The 16,943-nt window shown below is 47.2% G+C and overlaps 1 protein-coding gene across 9 annotated transcripts in view; it reads right to left on the bottom strand.

The window, feature by feature from the left end:
- Positions 1-926: 926 nt before the first annotated feature.
- The window catches only part of CACNA1C (calcium voltage-gated channel subunit alpha1 C), a 553,842-nt gene continuing 537,825 nt past the window's right edge, over positions 927-16,943 (bottom strand). For 6 of the 9 annotated variants that reach the window (XM_073650394.1, XM_073650389.1, XM_073650390.1 and 3 more), the window contains 7 exons: positions 6,001-6,338; positions 5,792-5,818; positions 5,590-5,712; positions 4,406-4,515; positions 4,162-4,268; positions 3,692-3,994; positions 927-3,356 (listed from right to left, as the gene is read on the bottom strand). In XM_073650394.1, coding sequence (XP_073506495.1) covers positions 3,063-3,356; positions 3,692-3,994; positions 4,162-4,268; positions 4,406-4,515; positions 5,590-5,712; positions 5,792-5,818; positions 6,001-6,338 — 1,302 coding nt within the window. In that variant the 3' untranslated portion in view covers positions 927-3,062. The remainder of the gene's footprint in view (positions 3,357-3,691; positions 3,995-4,161; positions 4,269-4,405; positions 4,516-5,589; positions 5,713-5,791; positions 5,819-6,000; positions 6,339-16,943) is intronic. The other 3 variants (XM_073650392.1, XM_073650391.1, XM_073650395.1) reach the window with 1 other exon arrangement.

Here is a 16,943-nt window from a genome sequence, read left to right as displayed (position 1 = left end):
GAATCCCCCCCCCCTTTCGTTACATATTACTGACAGGTCTATTTCAAGGGAGTCTGTTAGCACAGAATGACTGTTCAAACCCAGCACAGGCGCGTCATGGCACGGCCAAACAGTTCAGAGCACCTCTCCACCTACTTCTTTTCCATCGATCTCCGCTCATCTCTGGCTCTATAATGCTAGAGCCATCAATTAAAGAAGTTGTACACTACTTTATATTACCCCCACAATGGGACCACTAAGACTTATTGTAAATACCTTCTGTTGCTGATAATGCCTGTGAGCGGCGCTATCGGTGGCCGCTCACATGCATCACGTGACCCCCGCGCTGACGTCACGACAAGTGGGGCGTGACTCAGTGCTGGGTCCCCGCGGTGGTTACCCCCCGCATCACACCTGGCATCCACCGCGCTCTTTCCCAATGAATGGGGAGAGGCAGAACGCGCGGTGGTTGCCGGGTGTGACGCAGAGGGTGTGGGGGGGTAACCCCGTCCATAGCCTGGCATCCACCTGGAACGCGGAAGACAAAGACCCCCGGCTGCTGCCAGCACTTGTCGTGACATCAGCGGATGTCAGAGCCGGCTGCAGCCGGGGGTCACGGGATGCCTGTGAGCGGCCACCGATAGCGCCGCTCACAGGTATTATCTGCAACATAAGGAATTTACGAAAAGTCTTAGGGGCCCCGGGGGGATACATTGGGGGGGGGGGTAATATAAAGTAGTGCACAACTTCTTTAAAATAGAGGGGAGGCAGAGATAGAAGGAAAACAAGTAGGTGGGAAGGTGCACTTACATGTTTGGCCAAGAGCCCCCTTGTGTGGTTTGATCTGTCATTCTGTACAGACAGACTCCCTTTAAAAGGCTTGTACCCTTTTTTTTTCGGATTACGAGGATTCCTCAACGATAAACTGACCCTATTGCTAGTAACGATAAACTGACCCTATTGCTAGTACCTAGAGATCAGTTGTCATCTGCTAGGTGTTCAGTTTCCCTGCAGTGCCCCCACAGGAGACATAAAGCATTACATATAGATTTGAAAATCGAAGGGCAGAGTGAGGCAAGCAGTTTCTAGCCACTGTTTGCTTTGAATCTGAGTAGATTAACCATTCTTTTTGCCTACGAATCATAAGCCCAGTGCCACGTCGCGTCCACCAACCTCTACCACCGTGCTGCATGGCGAGATGACAATGAAGTGGTGATGTCTTAAATTAACATGCAAAAATCCGTCACGTGTCTTATATCAGCAATACAACATCCCTGAATGTCTAGGAAAGTATATATGTGTATATTTCTCTTTAACAGTATTCCCATTTTAGCAGCTATTAAGGACAATGCCAACGTCTCGTTAGAAAAAGCATCCGTGAAAAAATCTATCACTGAAGATCAGCACACCCATTATCCTCAAGGGTTGGCAGTGATTAATGTCTTGTGAAACTTCCACTCATGAGCACATAAGTTGCGCTGATGGATCCACAGTCTGAAAGTAAACTGGTTATGAAACTATTAATTTTTATTAAATGCATTAACGCCGTCGTAGGCCCACATTGGTAAAGACTGGCATTTCTTACGCCAGTCCGAGGGAAAAAAAAATAATGATTTGCGTCAGATTTCTTTAAAGTTACAAACTTTTTAATAGGTTTGGCACATTTTGAGACAGAAATGATAAAATCTGTCTAAAACACTGGAAACCATATGAAAACCATGACAACTTTTCCTGAAAATTAGAGAGTGCCAAAAAAAAAGGTGCACTGGAAACCATGACAACTTGTCCTGAAAATTAGAGAGTGCCAAAAAAAAGGTGCACTGGAAACCATGACAACTTTTCCTGAAAATTAGAGAGTGACAAAAAAAGGTGCACTGGAAACCATGACAACTTTTCCTGAAAATTAGAGAGTGCCAAAAAAAAGGTGCACTGGAAACCATGACAACTTTTCCTAAAATTAGAGAGTGACAAAAAAAAGGTGCACTGGAAACCATGACAACTTTTCCTAAAATTAGAGAGTGACAAAAAAAAGGTGCACTGGAAACCATGACAACTTTTTCTGAAAATTAGAGAGTGCCAAAAAAAAGGTGCACTGGAAACCATGACAACTTGTCCTGAAAATTAGAGAGTGCCAAAAAAAAGGTGCACTGGAAACCATGACAACTTTTCCTGAAAATTAGAGAGTGCCAAAAAAAAAAGGTGCAATTTTTAACGTGACGCAAGTCATGATTTCTCACCTTTTTGCCGAAGATTGGCAATGTATTGGTAAACAAGAAAAATGCATTACTTGCTGTAAAGGCCTTTTTTGCATCGTGATTTTCTTAAAAGGACCCTGAATCTAGAATCACAGAAGGAAGATAGCGAGACCCTTACACGTTTATACTCTTTACATTTTAGATCGAACGGTAGTAAAATAACATCACGGCTCGGTTGATCCGTCTGCATCATCCAGCAGGGACAGCCAATCATCAAACAGGAAGGAACGGCACTGAAACGTGACAGCTTCACCAAATACATTGTATTTCAAGGGAAGGACTAGCTGGAGGACACCATTTTTTTCTTAGCAGCAGAGACGATGTTGGATGATGCAGTAGGAGCATCGAAAACATTTTGCATCTGGAAAATTCATTGTGAAACAAATCTTTGGGGGGGGGGTTAATGGATAGTAACATAATAACAAAAGTAAAAAAAAATGAGCAAGCAAACAAGTTGTGATCGAGGTTTCTCTGAAGAGCCAACCTTTATAAGTTCTTAATTTCGAAGGATCCAGGATGCCAGGTGACCCCCCATAAAAAGGATTCCAGCGGGTCCTCCAATCCCATAATGTAGAAAGAAAGAAAGAAAGAAAGAAAGAAAATCAGCTCCGGATGTTTTCTCCTCCTCCCGCCCCAACTAAAATTGATGAAGAACGCTGTTCTGGTCACTCCAGGTCACGAGAACAGTGAGGCACTTCTGAAACAAACTCATTAGGAACACCAAAAAAAAAAAAAAAGAAGAGAAACTGAAGAAGGAGCACAAAACTCCTCTGGGAACATCCACCCTCTGACAAATTGGCATTCACTACGGCTCTTGTCTATATGAGGCTACTGGCTGCTTATGTATATTCGGCAGTCCTCCTGTTCGCCATCGCTATTAGCACAACCCGCTGAGAGTCCTGGCTCCTCTGACCCAACCCCCACGCAGTCCAGCCCCTGGTCCCTGCGGTTGGTGTAAGGTGAAAGCTTCCCGTTCGGGCTGGGATTGCTATTCAAGAAGCTGTCAGCTGCGGATTCCATCTCCTCTATCGTCATATCGCAGGCATCCGCCAGCTCGTGCGTTGCCACCTGCAAGAAGCAGGGGTCCTGAGCAAACTGCGCCAAACCTTCGGAGATCAGCACCTTTGGAGAAAAGAGATTTGTCAATGCAATATTCTTTTAAAGTCCATACAGATAAGCAACTCCTTAAAGGGGTTGTGCCACGTGGTTCTTACTTCTCCACCGGGTGTGAGAAATGCTGCTGGCAATAGCCAGGGAAACCACCCAGGCCGGTATTATGCCCCAGTACTCAAGAACAATACCCGTAGGGCATCTGATGCGGGAGAGGCGCTGCTCAACTTCTAACCTGTGATTACGTATCACTCCCATTAATTGCCCTTTATCCGAACACCTATATTTGTGCCTGATCTGAAAAAGGGGACATTCAGAGGTCTACTTATAATCATTACTCCCCTTACCGCTTCCACTAAACTGCTTGCACTGCCGTGGTGCTGCCGCGTCTGGTCCCGCGTGTGGCAAGGAACTGTGAGGGAGGCTGGTCGGTCTCGGCCGAGGTTACAGTCGCTGCAATGCACCGATGGGAAGCTGCTGTTTAAACTATCTTTGGGCCCTGGGTCTCCTTGTAGCCTCAGTGCTGGTACAGTTTGTTGTGCCCACCCTCGGGAGCAGGGTGTAGCTGGCGGTGTGGAGCAGAGGCGTGAAAATGCTGTTGGCGAGTGACTCCTCCGTAGTAGCGGGCTGAGCCCGGCTACCGCTAACGCCTGTGAATGTAGAACATATTATGCGCTTCATCTTAAAAATTGATTCTCTCCTGTCCCTTATAAAATGCACTACACTATGAAGAATATGGAAGTAATGTATTGATGAAAGAAAGGCAAAAATAACAGAATCATCACAGATAGCAAGGAAAAATCTTAGAAGTATTCACCTGATGGTGTACCAGATGCAGCTGCGGTAAGACCGCTTTGGGTGAAGTGTCAGCTCCTTGGTTCCGGTACCTCCGTAGACATTCCAGATGGAATGACGCCCTCCGGCCTGAAAAGATACCCATAAGGAAAGCTGCTTTCAGGAATGACTCTTGGGACTTTAATTCATCAGCATCTTCAAAAGCCCACCATGAGTCCTATATTTGGAGACATTGAGACTTTTTCTAGCACAACTTCTGGGATTACCTAAGGAGGCTGAGCGCAGGAAGCTTCTTTTAGGAGACGGACACAATCCTCTCTCCACCTCGCCTTCTGATGGGGTCAACTGCCGACTCTCCTCATCTCGATCGGAAAACCTGTAGGGTATATGGAGTATTTCAGATACAGCTGCTCTTTTTACTCATGGACCTCAGATGTGACTCAGATTCATTATATTCCTCCTTCTAGACCTGTCTTTGGCCTTCGACACAGTCGATGACCACTCCATCCTACTACAGATCCTCAATTCCCTCAGTATCACAGACCTCTCCTAGATCTCCTCATACTTTTCTAACTGCACATTTAGTGTCTCCCACTCCCACACTACCTTCTAATCCCACCCTCTCTCTGTTGTCCCCCAAGGATCTGTCTTGGGAACCCTACTCTTCTCCATTTATACTTTTGGCCTGGGATAACTCATAAAGTCCCATGGCTTCCAGTACCACCTATACTCTGATGACACTCAGATCTATCTCTCCGGCCCAGACGTCACCTCTCTGCTCTCCAGAATCCCAGTGTGTCTATCAGCCATATCCTCCTTGTTCTCATCACGCTTCCTAAAGATCAATGTGGACAAAACTGAACTCTTCATCTTTCATCCATCTCACCTAACCCCCCTACCGGTTCGATCTATCACAATTACATTTTCCACTATACCAGAAGTCCGTAGCCTCGGAGTAACCCTCGACTCTGCCTTGTCCTTCAAACTTCACATCCAAGCTCTCGCCACCTCCTTCTGCTTCCATCTCAAAAATATTTCCAGAATCCATCTACTAAAATGTTAGTGCCCTCATCATCTCCTGTCTCGACTACTAGGTTATCCTCCCCTGCTGCCTTCCTGCTAACACTCTCGAAACTCTCCAGTCCGTCCTTAACTTTGCTGTCTGATTAATCCACCTCTCTCCTCGTTACTCCTAAGCAAATCACTTCATTGGCTTCCAATTCCCCCAACGTATCAAGTTCAAACTCCTAACACTGACCTACAAAGCCGTCCATAATCTGTTTCCTCCGTTCATCTCCAAACTAATCTCCCGAAATCTTCCCACACGGTCCTTCAAGACCTCCTCTCCTCCACACTCATACGTTCCTCACCCAATTGCCTGCAAGACTTCTCCTGAGTGTCCTCCATCCTCTAAATCTAATTTAGGTGTCGTATCTTATGTAAAACTCACATGTCCGAACAGAGGAGGCTGGGCTCGCTGCTGTACTCCACCTCCTCACTGGCATCGTATGTTTCATCCTGGGATGCTTCCTCCCGACATATGATCGGCAGACGGCTGTCTCTGGAAACTGAGCTGTGGAAGAAGTTATTAGAAACTTAAGTCCCTAAAATGCATAATGTACATTCCTGAAGCTTTGCTGCGAGGAACCTACCGTCCCCAGGCCTCACAATGACATGTCCTGGATTGGCAGTAAAGGAAAACAGAAAAAGACAGTCATCTTCAGATGGCAAAGACACCCGCAGTGATACGTGAAAGATGCTTGTGCACGGATCTACCACCTGGTGAGGGTGGCTTACAGCACCTAAAGAGGCTGAGCAGACTCTCATCCTCAAGTAGTTGTCTTTTGAAGCTTAGTCTTACCTCTTGGATCCAAGTTTCCAAGATCCGTGAGTACGAACTGGGCAGCTCTGTCCTTCTACGGTGCTGATGGTGCTCTGGTATGGAAGCAGGTTGGGAAGACGTACCAAAGCTGTATTGTTGGCATTGTTAATGTTGGCATTGGAGCCAGAAGACGAGTAACTGCTTGGAGTGAATGTCGAGTCTACTAGCTTCTCATGAGATGGGGAATCTAGGTCCCCGGGGCCACCAGAGGTCTTGTTGATGTGTAGTGGCCGTTGGGTGGTGAAAGTTTGTGGGAACGCACTTCGTACCTCACTTTGGTAGTAGCTGACATGATTCCCGAATAAGCCTCCTGCTCTCTGAGGGTTCAGACAAGAGATGAAAGAATCAGCACAGGGCACTATAATCGCAGACAAAGATGAAGATTTGCTGGACAAAAAATGCAAAATACAATTTGCCTTTTCATCAATCTTACGCTGGATATTTCACATTGCATTTGCTGACTACAAGCTGCTGTCCTCTGTTATTTCCAAGTCACTTATGCAGAAGCTTATTCCTCGAGAGGCAATCTACCTACTGTACACGGTCACATCACTTACCAATATATTTTATAAAAGGCAACTTCTATTTTACATTAGCTGTTGGTCACTGCACTGACTGACAAGTTCTTCTATTAGTGGGGATTAGGACATAAATGTTCCAGCAATGCACAGACCATGGGAGATGCAATATACACGATGCAGATGCCCCATGGATCGACAACAATGTACGACTACGATTTCTGAATGAGAGACAAGGAAACTGCAGGATGTCACATAACCAAGCTCTGAAGGAATTCAGCAATACGCAAATCAGCCAATATAAAATGATACATTGTAATTAATGTTTTTTGGGGGGATTAGGTGTCCCCCCCCCAGAATGGAACAGCCGGATATTTGGTCATAGGTGTACAAGCTGATGCCGGGATCTACCACGTCAAATCATCAAGAAAATGGCATTTTCACTCTTTAAAATGGGATTCAAGCCGATTTCTACAACCTACAGGAGGGCGACACGTCACCTGTTTGCATAGGTTTCCCGTTATAGGACGATGAACACAGCGTGACATAAGTGATACAATGTAAAGCAATCATGACACAGATGCAATGTTATCAAAGCAGAGGCGTGACAAGTTTGATACAATGTTACCAGAGAGGGTGTACTCAGAAGAGGAGTGATACAATGATACAGAGGAGAAGTGATACGATGATACAGAGCAGGCGTACTAAGCTGAGGAATCATACAGAGCAGGTGTACTCAGCTGAGGAATGATACAGAGCAGGTGTACTCAGCTGAGGAATGATACAGAGCGGGTGTACTCAGCTGAGGAATGATACAGAGCGGGTGTACTCAGCTGAGGAATGATACAGAGCGGGTGTACTCAGCTGAGGAATGATACAGAGCAGGTGTACTCAGCGGAGGAATGATACAGAGCAGGCGTGCTAAGCTGAGGAATGATACAGAGCAGGTGTACTCAGCTGAGGAATGATACAGAGCAGGTGTACTCAGCTGAGGAATGATACAGAGCGGGTGTACTCAGCGGAGGAATGATACAGAGCGGGTGTACTCAGCTGAGGAATGATACAGAGCAGGTGTACTCAGCTGAGGAATGATACAGAGCGGGTGTACTCAGCTGAGGAATGATACAGAGCGGGTGTACTCAGCTGAGGAATGATACAGAGCAGGTGTACTCAGCGGAGGAATGATACAGAGCAGGCGTGCTAAGCTGAGGAATGATACAGAGCAGGTATACTCAGCTGAGGAATGATACAGAGCAGGTGTACTCAGCTGAGGAATGATACAGAGCGGGTGTACTCAGCTGAGGAATGATACAGAGCGGGTGTACTCAGCTGAGGAATGATACAGAGCGGGTGTACTCAGCGGAGGAGTGATATAATCATAAAGCGCAGGCGTACTTGCCGGAGGAGTGATACAATGTTACCAGGGCAGGCATACTCAGTGGAGGAGTGATACAATACCAGAACTGGTGTACTTAGAGGAGGAATGATACAATGTTACAAAGCAGACGTACTCAGTGGATCAATGATACACAATAGGCGTACTCAGCCGAGATGTGATACAGTGTTACAAGGACTGGTGTACTCAGCCAAGATGTGATACAGTGTTACCAGGACTGGTGTACTCATCCGAGATGTGATACAGTGTTACCAGGACTGGTGTACTCAGCCGAGATGTGATACAATGTTACCAGGACAGGTGTACTCAGCCGAGATGTGATACTGTTACCAGGACTGGTGTACTCAGCTGAGATGTGATACAGTGTTACCAAGACTGGTGTACTCAGCCTAGATGTGATAGTGTTACCAGGACTGGTGTACTCAGCCGAGATGTGATACAGTGTCACCAGGAATGGTGTACTCAGCCAAGATGTGATAGTGTTACCAGGACTGGTGTACTCAGCCATGATGTGATAGTGTTACCAGGACTGGTGTACTCAGCCTAGATGTGATAGTGTTACCAGGACTGGTGTACTCAGCCGAGATGTGATACAATGTTACCAGGACCGGTGTACTCAGCCGAGATGTGATAGTGTTACCAGGACAGGTGTACTCAGCCGAGATGTGATAGTGTTACCAGGACAGGTGTACTCAGCCTAGATGTGATACAATGTTACCAGGACAGGTGTACTCAGCTGAGAAGTGATAGTGTTACCAGGACTGGTGTACTCAGCCGAGATGTGATAGTGTTACCAGGACAGGTGTACTCAGCCGAGATGTGATAGTGTTACCAGGACTGGTGTACTCAGCCGAGATGTGATAGTGTTACCAGGACTGGTGTACTCAGCCAAGATGTGATAGTGTTATCAGGACAGGTGTACTCAGCCGAGATGTGATAGTGTTACCAGGACTGGTGTGCTCAGCAGGGATGTGATACAATGTTACCAGGACAGGTGTACTCAGCTGGAATGTGATACAATGTTACCAGGACTGGTGTACTCAGCCGAGATGTGATGCAATGTTAACAGGACTGGTGTACTCAGCCGAGATGTGATACAGTGTTACCAAGACTGGTGTACTCAGCCGAGATGTGATACAGTGTTACCAAGACTGGTGTACTCAGCCGAGATGTGATACAATGTTACCAGGACTGGTGTACTCAGCCGAGATGTGATACAATGTTACCAGGACTGATGTACTCAGCCGAGATGTGATATAATGTTACCAGGACTGGTGTACTCAGCCGAGATGTGATATAATGTTACCAGGACTGGTGTACTCAGCCGAGATGTGATATAATGTTACCAGGACTGGTGTACTCAGCCGAGATGTGATACAATGTTACCAGGACTGGTGTACTCAGCCGAGATGTGATACAATGTTACCAGGACTGGTGTACTCAGCCGAGATGTGATACAATGTTACCAGGACTGGTGTACTCAGCCGAGATGTGATACAATGTTACCAGGACTGGTGTACTCAGCCGAGATGTGATACAATGTTACCAGGACAGGTGTACTCAGCTGAGATGTGATAGTGTTACCAGGACAGGTATACTCAGCCGAGATGTGATAGTGTTACCAGGACTGGTGTACTCAGCTGAGATGTGAGAGTGTTACCAGGACTGGTGTACTCAGCTGAGATGTGAGAGTGTTACCAGGACTGGTGTACTCAGCTGAGATGTGAGAGCGTTACCAGGACTGATGTACTCAGCTGAGATGTGATAGGGTTACCAGGACAGGTGTACTCAGCCTAGATGTGATACAATGTTACCAGGACAGGTGTACTCAGCTGAGAAGTGATAGTGTTACCAGGACTGGTGTACTCAGCCGAGATGTGATAGTGTTACCAGGACAGGTGTACTCAGCCGAGATGTGATAGTGTTACCAGGACTGGTGTACTCAGCCGAGATGTGATAGTGTTACCAGGACTGGTGTACTCAGCCAAGATGTGATAGTGTTATCAGGACAGGTGTACTCAGCCGAGATGTGATAGTGTTACCAGGACTGGTGTGCTCAGCAGGGATGTGATACAATGTTACCAGGACAGGTGTACTCAGCTGGAATGTGATACAATGTTACCAGGACTGGTGTACTCAGCCGAGATGTGATGCAATGTTAACAGGACTGGTGTACTCAGCCGAGATGTGATACAGTGTTACCAAGACTGGTGTACTCAGCCGAGATGTGATACAGTGTTACCAAGACTGGTGTACTCAGCCGAGATGTGATACAATGTTACCAGGACTGGTGTACTCAGCCGAGATGTGATACAATGTTACCAGGACTGATGTACTCAGCCGAGATGTGATATAATGTTACCAGGACTGGTGTACTCAGCCGAGATGTGATATAATGTTACCAGGACTGGTGTACTCAGCCGAGATGTGATATAATGTTACCAGGACTGGTGTACTCAGCCGAGATGTGATACAATGTTACCAGGACTGGTGTACTCAGCCGAGATGTGATACAATGTTACCAGGACTGGTGTACTCAGCCGAGATGTGATACAATGTTACCAGGACTGGTGTACTCAGCCGAGATGTGATACAATGTTACCAGGACTGGTGTACTCAGCCGAGATGTGATACAATGTTACCAGGACAGGTGTACTCAGCTGAGATGTGATAGTGTTACCAGGACAGGTATACTCAGCCGAGATGTGATAGTGTTACCAGGACTGGTGTACTCAGCTGAGATGTGAGAGTGTTACCAGGACTGGTGTACTCAGCTGAGATGTGAGAGTGTTACCAGGACTGGTGTACTCAGCTGAGATGTAAGAGCGTTACCAGGACTGATGTACTCAGCTGAGATGTGATAGGGTTACCAGGACAGGTGTACTCAGCTGAGATGTGATAGTGTTACCAGGAGTGGTGTACTCAGCTGAGATGTGATAGTGTTACCAGGAGTGGTGTACTCAGCTGAGAAGTGATAGTGTTACCAGGACTGGTGTACTCAGCCGAGATGTGATAGTGTTACCAGGACTGGTGTACTCAGCTGAGATGTGATGGTGTTACCAGGACTGGTGTACTCAGCCGAGATGTGACAGTGTTACCAGGACTGGTGTACTCAGCTGGGATGTGATAGTGTTACCAGGACTGGTGTACTCAGCTGAGATGTGATAGTATTACCAGGACTGGTGTACTCAGCTGAGATGTGATAGTGTTACCAGGACTGGTGTACTCAGCAGGGATGTGATGCAATGTTACCAGGAGTGGTGTACTCAGCTGAGATGTGATAGTGTTACCAGGACTGGTGTACTCAGCTGAGATGTGATAGTATTACCAGGACTGGCGTACTCAGCTGAGATGTGATAGTATTACCAGGACTGGTGTACTCAGCTGAGATGTGATAGTGTTACCAGGACTGATGTACTCAGCAGGGATGTGATGCAATGTTACCAGGACTGGTGTACTCAGCTGAGATGTGAGAGTGTTACCAGGACTGGTGTACTCAGCTGAGATGTGAGTGTGTTACCAGGACTGGTGTACTCAGCTGAAATGTGATAGCGTTACCAGGACTGGAGTACTCAGCTGAGATGTGAGAGAGTTACCAGGACTGGTGTACTCAGCTGAGATGTGATAGTGTTACCAGGACTGGTGTACTCAGCTGAGATGTGAGAGTGTTACCAGGACTGGTGTACTCAGCAGGGATGTGATAGTGTTACAAGGACTGGTGTACTAAGCTGAGATGTGATAGTGTTACCAGGACAGGTGTACTCAGCTGATATGTGATGCAATGTTACCAGGACTGGTGTACTCAGCCGAGATGTGATGCAATGTTACCAGGACAGGTGTACTCAGCCGAGATGTGATAGTGTTACCAGGACTGGTGTACTCAGCCGAGATGTGATAGTGTTACCAGGACTGGTGTACTCAGCTGAGATGTGATAGTGTTACCAGGACTGGTGTACTCAGCAGGGATGTGATGCAATGTTACCAGGACTGGTGTACTCAGCCGAGATGTGATGCAATGTTACCAGGAGTGGTGTACTCAGCTGAGATGTGATAGTGTTACCAGGACTGGTGTACTCAGCTGAGATGTGATAGTGTTACCAGGACTGGTGTACTCAGCTGAGATGTGATAGTGTTACCAGGACTGGTGTACTCAGCTGGGATGTGATGCAATGTTACCAGGAGTGGTGTACTCAGCTGAGATGTGATACAATGTTACCAGGACTGGTGTTCTCAGCCGAGATGTGATACAATGTTACCAGGACTGGTGTACTCAGCCGAGATGTGATACAGTGTTACCAGGACTGGTGTACTCAGCTGAGATGTGATACAATATTACCAAGACTGGTGTACTCAGCTGAGATGTGAGAGTGTTACCAGGACTGGTGTACTCAGCTGAGATGTGATACAATGTTATCAGGACAGGTGTACTCAGCTGGGATGTGATAGTGTTACCAGGCCTGGTGTACTCAGCCGAGATGTGAGAGTGTTACCAGGCCTGGTGTACTCAGCCGAGATGTGAGAGTGTTACCTGGACTGGTGTACTCAGCTGAGATGTGAGAGTGTTACCAGGACTGGTGTATTCAGCTGAGATGTGAGAGTGTTACCTGGACTGGTGTACTCAGCTGAGATGTGATAGTGTTACCAGGACTGGTGTACTCAGCTGAGATGTGATACAGTGTTACCAGGAGTGGTGCACTCAGCTGGGATGTGATACAATGTTACCAGGACTGGTGTACTCAGCTGAGATGTGATAGTGTTACCAGGACTGGTGTACTCAGCTGAGATGTGATAGTGTTACCTGGACTGGTGTACTCAGCAGGGATGTGATAGTGTTACCAGAAGTGGTGTACTCAGCTGAGATGTGATAGTGTTACCAGGACTGGTGTACTCAGCTGAGATGTGATAGTGTTACCAGGACTGGTGTACTCAGCTGAGATGTGATAGTGTTACCAGGAGTGGTGTACTCAGCTGAGATGTGATAGTGTTACCAGGACTGGTGTACTCAGCTGAGATGTGATAGTGTTACCAGGACTGGTGTACTCAGCAGGGATGTGATAGTGTTACCAGGAGTGGTGTACTCAGCTGAGATGTGATAGTGTTACCAGGACTGGTGTACTCAGCTGAGATGTGATAGTGTTACCAGGAGTGGTGTACTCAGCTGAGATGTGATACAGTGTCACCAGGACTGGTGTACTCATCTGGGATGTGATGCAATGTTACTAGGACTGGTGTACTCAGCTGGGATGTGATACAATGTTACCAGGACTGGTGTACTCAGCTGGGATGTGATGCAATGTTACCAGGACTGGTGTACTCAGCCGAGATGTGATACAATGTTACTAGGACTGGTGCACTCAGCTGGGATGTGATGCAATGTTACTAGGACTGGTGCACTCAGCTGGGATGTGATACAGTGTTGCCAGGACTGGTGTACTCAGCTGAGATGTGATAGTGTTACCAGGAGTGGTGTACTCAGCTGAGATGTGATAGTGTTACCAGGACAGGTGTACTCAGCTGATATGTGATGCAATGTTACCAGGACTGGTGTACTCTGCAGGGATGTGATGCAATGTTACCAGGACTGGTGTACTCAGCTGAGATGTGATAGTGTTACCAGGACAGGTGTACTCAGCCGAGATGTGATAGTGTTACCAGGACTGGTGTACTCAGCCGAGATGTGATAGCATTACCAGGACTGGTGTACTCAGCTGAGATGTGATAGCGTTACCAGGACTGGTGTACTCAGCTGAGATGTGATAGTGTTACCAGGACTGGTGTACTCAGCTGAGATGTGATAGTGTTACCAGGACTGGTGTACTCAGCTGAGATGTGATAGTGTTACCAGGACTGGTGTACTCAGCTGAGATGTGATAGTGTTACCAGGACTGGTGTACTCAGCTGAGATGTGATAGTGTTACCAGGACTGGTGTACTCAGCAGGGATGTGATGCAATGTTACCAGGACTGGTGTACTCAGCCGAGATGTGATGCAATGTTACCAGGAGTGGTGTACTCAGCTGAGATGTGATAGTGTTACCAGGACTGGTGAACTCAGCTGAGATGTGATAGTGTTACCAGGACTGGTGTACTCAGCCTAGATGTGATAGTGTTACCAGGACTGGTGTACTCAGCCGAGATGTGATACAATGTTACCAGGACCGGTGTACTCAGCCGAGATGTGATAGTGTTACCAGGACAGGTGTACTCAGCCGAGATGTGATAGTGTTACCAGGACAGGTGTACTCAGCCTAGATGTGATACAATGTTACCAGGACAGGTGTACTCAGCTGAGAAGTGATAGTGTTACCAGGACTGGTGTACTCAGCCGAGATGTGATAGTGTTACCAGGACAGGTGTACTCAGCCGAGATGTGATAGTGTTACCAGGACTGGTGTACTCAGCCGAGATGTGATAGTGTTATCAGGACAGGTGTACTCAGCCGAGATGTGATAGTGTTACCAGGACTGGTGTGCTCAGCAGGGATGTGATACAATGTTACCAGGACAGGTGTACTCAGCTGGAATGTGATACAATGTTACCAGGACTGGTGTACTCAGCCGAGATGTGATACAATGTTAACAGGACTGGTGTACTCAGCCGAGATGTGATACAGTGTTACCAAGACTGGTGTACTCAGCCGAGATGTGATACAATGTTACCAGGACTGGTGTACTCAGCCGAGATGTGATACAATGTTACCAGGACTGATGTACTCAGCCGAGATGTGATATAATGTTACCAGGACTGGTGTACTCAGCCGAGATGTAATACAATGTTACCAGGACTGGTGTACTCAGCCGAGATGTGATACAATGTTACCAGGACTGGTGTACTCAGCCGAGATGTGATACAATGTTACCAGGACTGGTGTACTCAGCCGAGATGTGATACAATGTTACCAGGACTGGTGTACTCAGCCGAGATGTGATACAATGTTACCAGGACTGGTGTACTCAGCCGAGATGTGATACAATGTTACCAGGACAGGTGTACTCAGCTGAGATGTGATAGTGTTACCAGGACAGGTATATTCAGCCGAGATGTGATAGTGTTACCAGGACTGGTGTACTCAGCTGAGATGTGATAGTGTTACCAGGACTGGTGTACTCAGCTGAGATGTGAGAGCGTTACCAGGACTGGTGTACTCAGCTGAGATGTGATAGGGTTACCAGGACAGGTGTACTCAGCTGAGATGTGATAGTGTTACCAGGAGTGGTGTACTCAGCTGAGATGTGATAGTGTTACCAGGAGTGGTGTACTCAGCTGAGAAGTGATAGTGTTACCAGGACTGGTGTACTCAGCTGAGATGTGATGGTGTTACCAGGACTGGTGTACTCAGCCGAGATGTGATGGTGTTACCAGGACTGGTGTACTCAGCCGAGATGTGACAGTGTTACCAGGACTGGTGTACTCAGCTGGGATGTGATAGAGTTACCAGGACTGGTGTACTCAGCTGAGATGTGATAGTGTTACCAGGACTGGTGTACTCAGCTGAGATGTGATAGTATTACCAGGACTGGTGTACTCAGCTGAGATGTGATAGTGTTACCAGGATTGGTGTACTCAGCAGGGATGTGATGCAATGTTACCAGGAGTGGTGTACTCAGCTGAGATGTGATAGTGTTACCAGGACTGGTGTACTCAGCTGAGATGTGATAGTATTACCAGGACTGGCGTACTCAGCTGAGATGTGATAGTATTACCAGGACTGGTGTACTCAGCTGAGATGTGATAGTGTTACCAGGACTGATGTACTCAGCAGGGATGTGATGCAATGTTACCAGGACTGGTGTACTCAGCCGAGATGTGATGCAGTGTTACCAGGAGTGGTGTACTCAGCTGAGATGTGATAGTGTTACCAGGACTGGTGTACTCAGCTGAGATGTGATAGTGTTACCAGGACTGGTGTACTCAGCTGAGATGTGATAGTGTTACCAGGACTGGTATACTCAGCTGAAATGTGATAGTGTTACCAGGACTGGTGTACTCAGCTGAGATGTGATAGTGTTACCAGGACTTGTGTACTCAGGTGGGATGTGATGCAATGTTACCAGGAGTGGTGTACTCAGCTGAGATGTGATACAATTTTACCAGGACTGGTGTACTCAGCCAAGATGTGATACAATGTTACCAGGACTGGTGTGCTCAGCCGAGATGTGATACAGTGTTACCAGGACTGGTGTACTCAGCCGAGATGTGACACAATGTTACCAGGACTGGTGTACTCAGCCGAGATGTGATACAATGTTACCAGGACTGGTGTACTCAGCCGAGATGTGATACAATGTTACCAGGACTGGTGTACTCAGCCGAGATGTGATACAATGTTACCAGGACTGGTGTACTCAGCCGAGATGTGATACAATGTTACCAGGACTGGTGTACTCAGCCGAGATGTGATACAATGTTACCAGGACTGGTGTACTCAGCTGAGATGTGATACAATGTTACCAGGACAGCTGTACTCAGCCGAGATGTGATACAATGTTACCAGGACAGCTGTACTCAGCCGAGATGTGATAGTGTTACCAGGACAGGTGTACTCAGCCGAGATGTGATAGTGTTACCAGGATTGGTGTACTCAGCTGAGATGTGATAGTGTTACCAGGACTGGTGTACTCAGCCGAGATGTGATAGTGTTACCAGTACTCGTGTACTCAGCCGAGATGTGATAGTGTTACCAGGACTGGTGTACTCAGCCGAGATGTGATAGTGTTACCACGACTGGTGTACTCAGCCGAGATGTGATCGTGTTACCAGGACTGGTGTACTCAGCCGAGATGTGATCGGGTTACCAGGACTGGTGTACTCAGCCGAGATGTGAGAGTGTTACCAGGACTGGTGTACTCAGCCGAGATGTGAGAGTGTTACCAGGACTGGTGTACTCAGCCGAGATGTGAGAGTGTTACCAGGAATGGTGTACTCAGCTGAGATGTGAGAGTGTTACCAGGACTGGTGTACTCAGCTGAGATGTGAGAGTGTTACCAGGACTGGTGTACTCAGCTGAGA

Source organism: Phyllobates terribilis, unplaced genomic scaffold, assembly GCF_046119375.1.
Source record: "Phyllobates terribilis strain yellow unplaced genomic scaffold, ASM4611937v1 Scaffold_10__3_contigs__length_209671492, whole genome shotgun sequence".
NCBI classification, from domain to species: domain Eukaryota; kingdom Metazoa; phylum Chordata; class Amphibia; order Anura; family Dendrobatidae; genus Phyllobates; species Phyllobates terribilis.
This window is presented reverse-complemented; position numbering and strand designations above follow the sequence as displayed.